The sequence below is a fragment of the Hemiscyllium ocellatum genome, chromosome 18 (genome assembly GCF_020745735.1).
Source record: "Hemiscyllium ocellatum isolate sHemOce1 chromosome 18, sHemOce1.pat.X.cur, whole genome shotgun sequence".
Lineage (NCBI taxonomy): Eukaryota > Metazoa > Chordata > Chondrichthyes > Orectolobiformes > Hemiscylliidae > Hemiscyllium > Hemiscyllium ocellatum.
This window is the reverse complement of record NC_083418.1, coordinates 58,350,733-58,363,751: the sequence shown is the minus strand read 5'-3', so window position 1 is coordinate 58,363,751 and position 13,019 is coordinate 58,350,733. Positions and strand designations below refer to the sequence as shown.

General features: G+C 39.0%; 2 protein-coding genes across 7 annotated transcripts in view; one reads left to right on the top strand and one right to left on the bottom strand.

Moving 5' to 3' along the window:
• immp1l (inner mitochondrial membrane peptidase subunit 1) overlaps positions 1–7,840 on the top strand; it is a 164,143-nt gene extending 156,303 nt beyond the window's left edge. For all 3 annotated transcript variants that reach the window (XM_060839051.1, XM_060839050.1, XM_060839049.1), the window contains 2 exons: positions 5,844–5,954; positions 6,138–7,840. In XM_060839051.1, the coding sequence (XP_060695034.1) occupies positions 5,844–5,954; positions 6,138–6,200 (174 nt within the window). In that variant the 3' untranslated portion in view covers positions 6,201–7,840. The remainder of the gene's footprint in view (positions 1–5,843; positions 5,955–6,137) is intronic.
• A 4,193-nt stretch (positions 7,841–12,033) lies between these two features.
• Positions 12,034–13,019, bottom strand: part of dnajc24 (DnaJ (Hsp40) homolog, subfamily C, member 24) — a 93,728-nt gene continuing 92,742 nt past the window's right edge. For all 4 annotated transcript variants that reach the window (XM_060839052.1, XM_060839053.1, XM_060839055.1 and 1 more), the window contains one exon: positions 12,034–12,694. In XM_060839052.1, the coding sequence (XP_060695035.1) occupies positions 12,561–12,694 (134 nt within the window). In that variant the 3' untranslated portion in view covers positions 12,034–12,560. The remainder of the gene's footprint in view (positions 12,695–13,019) is intronic.

The following is a 13,019-nucleotide window of genomic DNA, read 5'->3' as shown; positions in this document are numbered from 1 at the left end:
AGTCCTTTGCTGAAGACTGACCATTCGTCCTCAGTGAGGGGGAGGTCAGGGGGAATGGTGAAAATTTGGCAGGGCTGGGAGCTGGGATCTGGTGTGGGTGTGGAGCTGGGAATGAGGCGGAGTCAGTAACGAGTGGGTGTGGTGGTGGGGGGAACGGGGGTGGAGTCATGAGCAGAGGTGGTGTTCCCCTCAGGGTTCTGGGAGGCAGGGATGGTGACAATGGGATCTGTGGGGGGCATATCAGCAGAATGCAGGTGAGTGGCGTTGGTGGGGGCGGAAGTGGTGGCAAACATGGCAGTGGGGGGGAGAGAGGAGAAAAACTTCTTCAAGACAGGCATCCTTGCAAGGGGATTCGCAGTTGGGTTAAAATCAACTAGGTAAGACATTGTCATTGCTGAAATCCCACTATCATCATCCTATGTATTACTGTTGACAGAAACTGAACTGGAATAGCCATGTAAATACCGTGTTTGCACAAGCAAGTCCCGGGTTAAGAATTCTGCAGCAACATCTCAAAGCCTTTCCACCAGCTACATGTCACAACTCAGAAGTGTTATGGAATATTCCTCAGTTGCATGAATGAGTGCAGTTCAACAACACTCAAGAAGCTTAGGGGCACGGTGGCACAATGGTTAGCACTGCTGCCTCACAGCGCCAGAAACCCAGGTTCAATTCCCGCTCAGGCAACTGTCTGTGTGGAGTTTGCACATTCTCCCCCGTGTCTGGGTGGGTTTCCTCTGGGTGCTCCGGTTTCCTCCCACAGTCCAAAAATGTGCAGGCTAGGTGAATTGGCCATGCTAAATTGCCCGTAGTGTTAGGTGGAGGGGTAAATGTAGGGGAATGGGTCTGGGTGGGTTTCTCTTCGGAGGGTTGGTGTGGACTTGTTGGGCCGAAGGGCCTGTTTCCACATGTAAAGTAATCTAATCTAATCTTCCTCGTTTGTGTTACAATTCCATTTGATGTTATTCCTGGAAAAGGCAGAGCCCAGACTGAAATCTTGCTTGGCAGATCGTATTTTTATTTTTATTTTTGGTTTTAACGAGGTAGTCTCTCAATGAAACATAATCACTAAAATTGCAGATTTGATTCTAACAATAAAACAGAAGTTTATTATGCAAAAGAAATTAAAATAAAAATGAAAAATCAATTTGCAAACAATAGACCTTTAAAGACTTAAAAACCCATGATAAAAATACAATCTCATGAATCCCGAAAACATTCCTTTACAGATCCCAAAAGCACCCCTTTATAGTACTCACAGCAGAGAGAATTTTTTTCTCTTATCATCTCTATAGGCTTCATGTAATTGTAACTTAACTCCCAATCTGCAGAATTTGATAGTTTGTTCCTGGAGACTTCATACCCCGAGCCTAAACTCTCTCGGCTTCAAGTTAATTTTTTGGATTTCACTCTAACACTTCTGGTCTGAATCTGTTATGAAACTCCTTGATCAGGGATTATCCATTGTTAACAAATCGAAACAACTTCTCAGTTTTGCAGGAGCAACTGCTTTATACATCCATAACAGCTTCAGTTAAGAATTTTTCAAAACATCCCCTAACCAAAAGTAAAACTGAAAGTTTTCTCTTCAAAGATAGGTTGTTACTCTCAAGCTTTAAAAAAAATCCAGAAAGTTAATGATATTAAAATATACACATACGAAACACCTTAAATTACAATTGGCGCAACATCCACAAACGTTTAATCAAGAATTGTAGGAAAAAGGCAGGAAAGTGGAATTGTGGAATATCAGATCAACCATGAACTAATTGAATGACACAGTAGGTTCAATAGAATGAATTCCTCACTCTGCTATCATGTCTTTTGGCCCTACTTTCAAGGACAACTGGGGATGGGCAATAAATATTGGTCCAGACAGCAACAACCACATCCCATGAATGTATAAGTTTAAACTGTAGTATACTTGAAGTTCCAACGGCATTGATAATATGCTTCTCAAAGATTAATACATTAAATAAAGGCTCTTTGAACTGAGGGTAACATTGCAGCATTGATAGAGGATTGCCCCAATGGACAGGAAGCAAAAGGTAGGGTAAAATATTCAACATCGCAGGCAGGGATTGGTGAAGTGACACAGGGATCCATTCTGGGGTCTCAGCTTTTTCAAATTTTTGTCTTTTATAAAATGACAGTTATATATCTATGTTTGCTGTTGATACAAATCTAGACAGATTGCAAGGTATGAGGAGGACACAGAGAGGCTGCAAAGAAGTATAGACATGTTAAGTGCATGACCATCAAGGATGGAGTAAGATGTGGAGAGGTGTGTCACTATTTATTTTGGATGTAAGAATAGAGATACACAATATTTTTAAAAGGGATGAAACTTGTAAATGTTGATATTAAAAGGGATTTGAGGTACTCATAACAAGGAACACAAACATTTGTATGCAGTGAACAATTAAGAAGGCAACTGGTATTCCAAAGGGATTTGGGTGTAATAATATTTTTAAAAATTCTTCAATTGTAATGTTTTGGAAAGACTCCACTGAAATACTGTGGGTAGTTTTGGTTTCCGTATTTAAACAAGGATGTACTTCCCTTCAGCAAATCAAAAGATGACAAATCTTCAATTTATATACAGAACTGCCCCTTCTCTTTATTGGGTTTTCTAGGTGTTGGCTTTAAAAGCTGTCCCGGATGTATTTTAAGAATTCCTTCCCATTAAATCTTTTATGGAATAACGGCACCCAACTAGTGTTGGAGGAAATTCCCCACTATCATGGCCCTATTATTACTAATTTCATAAAGGCCACATAAAGTAGGAGTGTAAGGTTACATCTTGTTCCTTGCAGAAAAAGCTTAAAACTGAGCTCATGCTGAAGATTCATGCTGGAAAAACATCACCTTGAACTTACATTTCACATATTTTCTGTTTTGGGCACCTTAAAAGTGAACCTGGAGATAATAGTTTCCAATAATAGTAGCTTTGCTTGTAAGGCATTTTTATGACATAGGTGAATAGCTTCAGTAAAGTAGCAGCAAAACAATTAAGAATAATACTTGTGGAAAATGAATAATCATGAACACTATTTTAGAAAATGTAGTTAAATATTACTCAATTGCACCCATCCTGTCTTTATTTCACAGGTTCCTGTTCTAAACTGATTAATTCTGACTCTATTCACATGACTTTTCTTTCACATTTTTCTTCCTCCTTCTCATGGGCTTGTCTTTAACCAAACAACTCCTTGATTGCTGAGACACATTAAGTTTGCTGTCACCACACTTTGAACCAGATGATGAGCAAAATTGTTGTGAGTTGACTTATTGGCTTTTGCTCAGTATCTTTCCCAGGCACCCCAGGTGAAAATGGGACTGTCTGTAACTAAGAGCGCTGATCAAACAGCTTAGGCAAGCAGCCTGTCAAAACACCAACACATTGAATCACCTAAGGCCTGCTTATTTCAGGGTTACTACTGTGCACAATCCATTCCGATCCTTATCTGTTCAATTTGGCCCTATTGTGAATTTTATACCCACCATTAAAAATTTTAAATTTTTCCTAAAAATATGTTTGATTCACTTCTTGTAAAGCATTCTCAGCCAGTTAGCTGGATTTTAATCTTCAGCTTCCCAGTGTGGTCTTAAGATATAACCCTGTCTTCCAAAAAAAATGTCTATCATCATTAGTTTAGAATTAATTTTGATTTTTAAACCAGTTTACTATTTGACCTAAGTTAGCTTCAATGTGGACTTTTATAATAAGTATTTCCAAAGTGAGCACAAAAATATAAACCGCACAACTTTGCAAAACTCTGAACAGATTAATTGGGTAGCTTTAACCTAACAGTATCTAAAGGTATGTCCTTATGAGCTGAACTGAGCCTGTTTCATTGCGTCTAGGAGAGCCAGATATAAATATTTAAATCAATATTCCCATTAATTTGGAGACATCTCAAATTTCCACTCTTAACAACTGTTTTTGTTATGAGTTATCTTCTCCTGAGACATTATCCCAAGTTCAGATGCTCATGAAATTCAAATGGAATCTGTGAGCAAAGAAAACAAAACACAAATAAGACTGTGATAGCTGGGTTCACAGGTTAAACTTGTTTAATGCATTTTGTTCTTAATATATTTGTACAAAAGTAACAACTTCCAAATGAGAAATCTACACATCAATGTTGACTATTATGGTTGCAGTTTGAGGCAACAAATTCATCAGTAATTCACTCCTCTGCAAACAAAATACAAAGTACTAAAGTAAGTTAGTCTGCATAGTAAAGAGTTCCTCTATAACTCCTTTCCTCTGTCAGTTGGCCGCACAGATTCTATTGCAACTGTCAATGAGAGATACAAGACTGTACTATAAACAAGGTAGTTCAGATGACTGGAACTTCAAATAAGATATGAGGTTTAATGACAGAACATGATTTCTACTCAAAATATTAAATGACAATTTTCTAGCTGTATCAACTATCTGAACTATACTTGCCGTAATGGTATGAGTTGCCTTTCCTTCCTTGGCCAGTGAAACTAGAATATACTGCATATCTTAAAAATAAAAGGTATTACATGATTATAATAAGTAAGTGTAAATTGAATTGCAATTAATACGCAAGCATGTTCTTGTCCTTGTGAAGTTGCTCCTTGGTCATTTTAGGAAATTTCAGCAATTTTTGAACAAGAGACTTCTATCTTAAATTCTTCTTGGATGTGGAAGAATAACAACTGCTAATAACAGTTAGTCTGACGAGGCCTGGTAACTGAATGGCCTGTAAATGAAACACCTTCCCCACTAGAAGCATAAAAGGTTATATGCTCATTTAAAAAAGGGCAGAAGCTCCATGAGAATTAAATGGCCTTAAAGGTCACCTCCTTGACATGTTCAGCAGTAGATTCATCAGGTACAGTCCTTTGTTTATCAGCATCCAAGGTCATTATTTTACAGTCTAACAGTTGCAAGTTGGGACCTAGCTGCTGCTGATGCTGAAGGCACCACCCAATCCATGCAGCTAATTTGAAAATGCCACTGTCAAGGCTATGAATACATACAGTGTTATCATAGAATTAAAACTTGCCACAACTACAGACATATGAGGCCGACGCAAGGTTTGTGAAGGTTTGTAGCTCAGGTTGAGGTTTAGGGTGTAGGTTTACTCGCTGAGCTGTAGGTTTGATATCCAGACGTTTCATTACCTGGCTAGGTAACATCATCCAAGTGAAGCGAAGCTGTTGTCTCCTGCTTCCTATTTATATTTTTCTCCTGGATGGGGTTTCTGAGGGGTTTCTCAATCCCTCAGAATACGAACAGGAAATGACATCACCACAAACCCCATCCAGGAGAAAGATATAAATAGAAAGCAGGAGACAACAGCTTCGCTTCACTTGGAGGTCGCCACTGATGATGTTACCTAGCCAGTAATGAAACATCTGGATATCAAACCTGCAGCTCAGCAAGCAAACCTACACCCTATATGAGGCCGATTAAAACAATTTACATCAGTTTTCTGTAGCTTATTTTTCCTGGAACAGATTACTGTCCTGAAACAAGAGCATATAGCTAGAGGACAGCCACTCCATACCAGGCATGGCTAGCTAGGAATCCCACCTGCTCTAAGCACATGCCATAAGTATGTTGGAAGGATTTGCAGGTTGCTAATAAACATCTTTACCCATGTATTAACACTATTTTTGGGACCGTCAGGCAGAATGGCACTTGAACCTGGAACTACAGAAACATTATTCGCCATGTTACAAGAGCTTCAGTGTTATAATATCTTCGGGCAAGCAAGCACAAATAATTTCATTTCCATGTACTTTTCAGTTATACTTGGCACCTTGAAATATTTATATTTTTATAAAATATTTCTCTTTAGGTACCAAAAGGTCATGTTTGGTTAGAAGGTGACAATCTACAAAATTCCACTGATTCCAGGAATTACGGACCTATTCCTTATGCCTTGATTCGTGGTCGAGCATGCTTTAAGGTAAACAATGGCAGTAGTCCAAAATGCACCGTTTACGATATGATATCCAAAAGGTCTACATTTACTTCTTTGAATAAAATTATGTAGGATTTTTCAAGATACACAGATCATAATGATGGAAAAACATTAAACAAGCAAATAATAAGGAAACAATCATATTAAATGTTCATTTTTATTTTGTAGATTTGGCCACTGCACGAATTTGGTCTCCTGAAAGAAAGCCCTAACAGCACTTCTCCACGATGAATTAAGTAGACGGCAATGATTTATTTCTTAGTCAAACAGACATTTAAATGAAAACCAACTTTAAACCAGATGTTTTCCAATCAGAGACTTTTTAAGTACTGGATAAAGTGGTGGCGATTTTTGACCACAATATGCTGTAATCAGAACTGTTTGCAATAATAAAGATAAAAAAATGCTACAAGAAGAGAACGAGGTGCACAAAGTGTTGGAGAAGCTGAGGATCCACTATTAACAGGGAAACCGCTTTGGTACTGTATACCTTTTTCCCCATATTTACATGGCAAAAGTGAAACCAAGAACAATAGGCAATTGGTAATTTGCCCTTCAAAATGTACAGGTAAAATCAACTACAATGCTCTGGCATTGTAGTCCTATACAAAGACATTAGTGAACCAGTTGGGGTTTTATGACAGTTACAGTTTTATATTCATTTTTGTTACAAATACCTTTTTATTTACAGTTTTTTAAAAAAAATTGAATTCAAATTTTCAACCCCTTGAGAGAGGGCTTAAATTCCTATTTTCCGAATTACTACCACAGGCCTGTGGCCTACTTATCCAGTAACAGAATGGCGTAAATGTCCATTTGTAAAAGTTACATGTGCTGCTATTGGCTGAGATTTCAGGAAATCACAGGTGAAAAATATAATGTTTATATTGAACTTGTACTGGTGCTGGGAAATTCCTAAACCTGAATGCCTGACCAGAAAAGTGGGTTTTCATTTCACATTCTGCATATTTTGGACAGATTGAGGGAGTAGAGTGCCTTCTCCAATTTTCCTATCATTTTTACACTGAATATTTACCACAATTCAAAATTCCTGCCTTCAGCTTTTTTAAGATTTGATTTCTTCGATTATGAGCCTATTGCTATTTATGTTGCAGAACCATATCTATTGAAACATAAGCTGCTAAATCCACTTATAATGGAAGCTGAATTCAGCAATAATGCATATCTTGCATGTGTGAGATTACAATTGTTCCTAGCTAGACTTCACATGTCTGGCTGGAATCTAACTCAGGAAGCAGTAACAAGTCTACAGACACGAGTGAATTATTGGGCTGAATGAGCTGGCTCATTCTTGCCCCCAACAAGTAAACCCCAGCAAAATGACTGTGGCAGCAACTGTTCATACCTGCCAGGATTGGGTTTGGCATTGCTAGTTTTATTTCATCAACTTGCCTCTGACTATTGTCAGTACAGGAAATCTTGTATTCTAATGCTGTAATCACTCTAATTATATTTTCTCCGACATGATGTGAAAACATCGAGCTATGTCAAGGATTTGTATTGCATTATTGTAGGTGTTCACTCATACCACATCTTAAAATGCCTCCATATCACATACAATGCCAAATTTGCTCAGTTGGATGCCAATGTCTAAATGTTAACTTAAGATACCAAAACAGGTGCTAAAGGACAGCTGACATCAACCAGTTTATCTCATTTATGAATGACTGCACTTGTGATTGTGGGATTTATCTTGTAAAGAATCAGACCAAACTCAATGGGCTAAATGGGCCTCTTTCTGTCTGATAAACCCCTGTTGGTCAATGTCTTTTGATGATAGAACACCTACAGCATTTCAAATTTCTGTATTTTGTTGATTTAGAAACAGAACTGTAGAAATTAGTGTTGAACTTCTCCAATAAAAAAATTATTGTATTCAAAAATATGTATTTTCTCACTGGCAACAGTTGGTTGAGGAGTCTTGACTGACAGAATTTATATTGCATTTAGTCAGCCTAAATTTCCAAGTCAGATTTGAATTATGTTACAATCCTGTTACAGGCTGTTAATGTTTAAAGAGAAATCCAATACCTTACAATTAAGTGATAGAACTATGCCATGAAATTTCACATTTTTTTGTAAAATTTATTCATAATCACATTTATAATAACATTGACATAAAGCAAGGATCATTAACTTACCACAAGTACTTATAAACTGCAATATTATTACATGAGTTATACTTCTATTTCCAACAAGCCCATCCCACCTGAGGCTTCCCTTATACATGAGGAGGATCTTAAAGGATAATTTAGTTTTTTTTTAAAAGGGAGGAAGTGCTGGGTACCTTGAAACGCACAAAAGTGGATAAATCTCCAGGACCTGATCAGGTATACCCTAGAACTCTGTGGGAAGCTAGAGAAGTGATTGCTGGGCCTCTTGCTGAGATATTTGTATCATTGATAGTCACAGGTGAGGTGCTGGAAGACTGGCTAACATGGTGCCACTGTTTAAGAAAGGTTGTAAGGACAAGCCGGGGAACTATAGACCAGTGAGACTGACGTCGGTGGTTTTGATTAGATTAGATTAGATTACTTACAGTGTGGAAACAGGCCCTTCAGCCCAACAAGTCCACACTGACCCGCCGAAGCGCAACCCACCCATACCCCTACATTTACCCCTTACCTAACACTACGGGCAATTTAGCATGGCCAATTCACCTGACCCGCACATCTTTGGACTGTGGGAGGAAACCCACGCAGACACGGGGAGAACGTGCAAACTCCACACAGTCAGTCGCCTGAGGTGGGAATTGAACCTGGGTCTCTGGCACTGTGAGGCAGCAGTGCTAACCACTGTGCCACCGTGCTGCCCACGGTGCGTGGGAAATCATGTCTCACAAACTTGATTGAGTTTTTTGAGGAAGTAACAAAGAGGACTGATGAGGGCAGAGCGGTAGATGTAATCCACATGGACTTCAGTAAGGCATTCGACAAGGTTCCCATGGGAGACTGATTAGCAAGGTTAGATCTCACGGAATAGAGGGTGAACTAGCCATTTGGATACAGAACTGGCTCAAAGGTGGTGGTAGAGGGTTGTTTTTCAGACTGGAGGCCTGTGACCAGTGGAGTGCCACAAGGATCGATGCTGGGTTCTCTACTTTTTGTCATTTACATAAATGATTTGGATGCGAGCATAAGAGATACAGTTAGTAAGTTTGCAGATGACACAAAAATTGGAGGTGTAGTGGACAGCAAAGAGGGTTAGCTCAGATTACAACAGGATCTAGACCAGATGAGCTAATGGGCGGAGAAGTGGCAGATGGAGTTTAATTCAGATAAATGCGAGGTGCTGCATTTTGGGAAAGCAAATCTTAGCAGGACTTATACACTTAATGGTAAAGTCCGAGGGAGTATTGTTGAACAAAGAGACCTTGGAGTGCAGGTTCATAGCTCCTTGAAAGTGGAGTCGTAGGTAGATAGGATAGTGAAGAAGGCGTGTGGTATGCTTTCCTTTATTGGTCAGAGTATTGAGAACAAGATTTGGGAGGTCATGTTGCAGCTGTACAGGACATTGGTTAGGCCACTGTTGGAATATCGTGTGCAATTCTGGTCTTCTTCCTATTGGAAAGATGTTGCGAAACTTGAAAGTGTTCAGAAAAGATTTACAAGGATGTTGCCAGGATTGGAGGATCTGAGCTACAGGGAGAGGCTGACCAGGCTGGGGCTGTTTCCCTGGAGCATTGGAGGCTGAGGGGTGACCTTATAGAGGTTTATAAAATTATGAGAGGCATGGATAGGATAAATAGGCAAAGTCTTTTCCTTGGGGTCAGGGAGTCCAGAACGAGAGGGCATAGGTTTAGGGTGAGAGGGGAAAGATTAAAAAAAAAGAGACCTTCGGGACAACGTTTTCACACAGAGGATGGTACATATACGGAATGAACTGCCAGAGGAAGTAGTGGAGGCTGGTACAATTGCAACATTTAAGAGGCATTTGGATGGGTATATGAATAGGAAAGGTTTGGAGGGATATGAGCCATGTGCTGGCAAGTAGGATGAAATTGGGTTGGGATATCTCGTCGGCAAGGAGGGGTTGGAGTGAAGTGTCTGTTTCCATGCTGTACATCTCTTTGACTCTACAACCAACTCAAAAGGTAGGCCTTAGCTCTCTAGAATTCACTTTAATTTTCCTCAGTGTTCCAGCTATTCTCTGTGAGATTTTATGGGAATTCACCCATTAACCTTTAGGCAAAGTGACTGAGGTCAACTGTTTTTGGATGTTATGACTGTAGATGGCTCAGCTCCTTTTTCTAGCAGATACACAACTGCCTTTTCACAGCCATTCAAGCGCACTGAGTTAACTTTTATGCAAAAAGGTTTGGTCAGGACCAGTTTAGTTTTATTCCAAGAGCTTCAAGCTAAGCAAATATTTCAGCTTCTTTCTCTGTCACATTTCCCAAACCGAACTCAAGTTCCCACTACTTCCTGTGCTGCAAGTGATACAATTGGCCTACAGTTAAAAGAGATACAAACATTTCTCAATAAGGGTCACTGGACCCAAAGTGTTAATACTGCTTTCTGTATGCAGATGCTCCCAGACTTGCTGAGGTTTTTTTTCCAGCAAAGGAACATTCTAATCTCCATGACTATGTGGCATTCTTCAGGATGTTCTCAAATAGAAATTGAAACTTCATCCTCAACACAAAGCTTTAATTCTGTAACCATTTCAATAATTAATCTGTTCATGGATGCAATTAGCCACTGTCTAGATGTTTCAGGTCTTATCAAGTAACCCCTTTTGTTTGCAAGCTGGTTTCACCCTCTTTTGACCTGGGAACTATCTACATAATTTGAATCTGTTATTGAAGTCGGATAGATTTTCTTACTCCAAGAAGCTAAAATGAAAGATTATTTACTGCTCTACCTCTCAATTTGCAGTATATGCATTGATTAGCTTTTAACTATAACTAGCACCAAGACTGTTTGAATTGCATTCACTTAAGATGCATATCAATTTCTTAAACAGATGTTCCCTTTATCTCGCATTGGAATATATATTCCAAAGTTATATTCTAAAGCAAATGAATTATGAACTAGATGTTTGGAACAAATGCATTTTTCCAAAAATAGATGAGAGACAATCAAGCAATGAGTTTTTAGATTACATTCCCAACAGTGTGGAAACAGGCCTTTCGGCCCAACCAGTCCATACCGACCCTCTGAAGATTAACCACCCAGACCCATTTCCCTCTGACTAATGGACCTAACACTATGTACAATTGAGCATGACCAATTCACCTGACCTGCACATCTTTGGACTGTGTGAGGAAACCAGAGTACCCGGTGGACGCTAGGAAATTGTTTCTGTTAGGTGAGGAGACTAGGACCCATGGACACAGCCTTAGAATTAGAGGGGGTCAATTCAGAACAGAAATGTGGAGACATTTCTTCAGCCAGAGAGTGGTGGGCCTGTGGAATTCAGAGTGCAGAGTGCAGTGGAGGCCGGGACGCTAAATGTCTTCAAGGCAGAGATTGATAAATTCGTGATGTCACAAGGAATTAAGGGCTTTGGGGAGAATGCGGGTGAGTTGAAATGCCCATCAGCCATGATTGAATGGCGGAGTGGCCTCGTTGGGCCGAATGGCCTTACTTCCACTCCTATGTCTTTTGGTCTTACCCAGAGGAAACCCATGCAGACACGGGGAGAATGTGCAAACTCCACACAGACAGTCATCTGAGGCGGGAATTGAACCTGGGAACCTGGTGCTGTGAGGCAGCAGTGCTAACCACTGAGCCACCGTGCCATCCCAAATTAGTGATTAGGGTTGAAAATGTACATTTGTGTTTTCCAGGAAGTTAGAATGAGAGCAGCAGCAGCAGGATTGGTTTTGAAACTGAGGAGAAAGTGTAGGAGAATGGTGACTGCAGGTGCCATTTCATGCCAATTTCAATTTTAAAAGATATCAATGATTCAGCTTATTAATTTATAAATAGTACTGAAGTGAATAACGTTGCAACATATCTGTTTGTTAGGCATAGTACAAGTGAGATTAAAATCTAAAATGTGAATCTTTTTTAAATTAATGGACAAATGCCAATAAATATCCAGGGAATAACCATACATTCAACACTTCAAACATATTAAAACATATTTTACAATTTAGGTAAACAAGATTATTCATCCTTTATTCACTTCAACAATGTCCATGTTCACAGCTCAGACACTGATCCCAAGCATAGAAAGACTTCTTCTCTGCCTTAAAACATATATTTTCCTACAAAGTCACATTATGTGTGCGTGCTTCACTGCTGTAATGTATCATACAAACATAAACTGGTCCCAGCTGCTTAAGAAGACGTTATTTTTTTCTTTCAAATGCTTAGGAATGACTGAGTGTTGAGAGGATTTTCATTTCAGACTCAGGCTATTTAAAAGTTAGGCCGCCATATTACTAAGACTTGCATTCTAACCTTTTGTTTTAATTCAACTGATGGAGTCATTTAAGTTTTAGCCAGGCAGCTTCATAAATCAGTACTTCATCACAGTCAGCATTTCTAATATTCATTCTGCATGACAGCTGCTAGGCTTCTGTGGATGATACGTTCTAATAGAAAACTCAATTGAAGGATATCAACTTCCATTCAAGATCTCTATGCTGAGAGAGCAAGAGTTGCAACAAAGGAGAAATACGTTTTCTTCCACTTCTTCTTTGGAAAGAACATATTCACCACCGCATCGACAATCGTATTTGTAGCACTGATCAGCTTGGAAAAGAAAAGCATAGTCTGATTATATTTCTGTGTTGCATAAATCAAACTTTTACAATGTATGGACTTTATTAAAATATAACCTATCATTACATCTGAGTTCTATTTAAAAAGTGTGCATTTCTAGTGTTTTTAAATTCAATAGAATGTTATTAACTATACACATGCTTCGGTATTACATTAAGATAAAACCAGCTGTTCACTAATCTGATACAATGTTCAATCTGGAAGAAAGGTTCAAACTCTCAACCTCAATCATCAAGATGATTTGATTTCATCTATCTAAAAGTGCTCTCTGCTATTACTCCAAGTTGATAGTGGA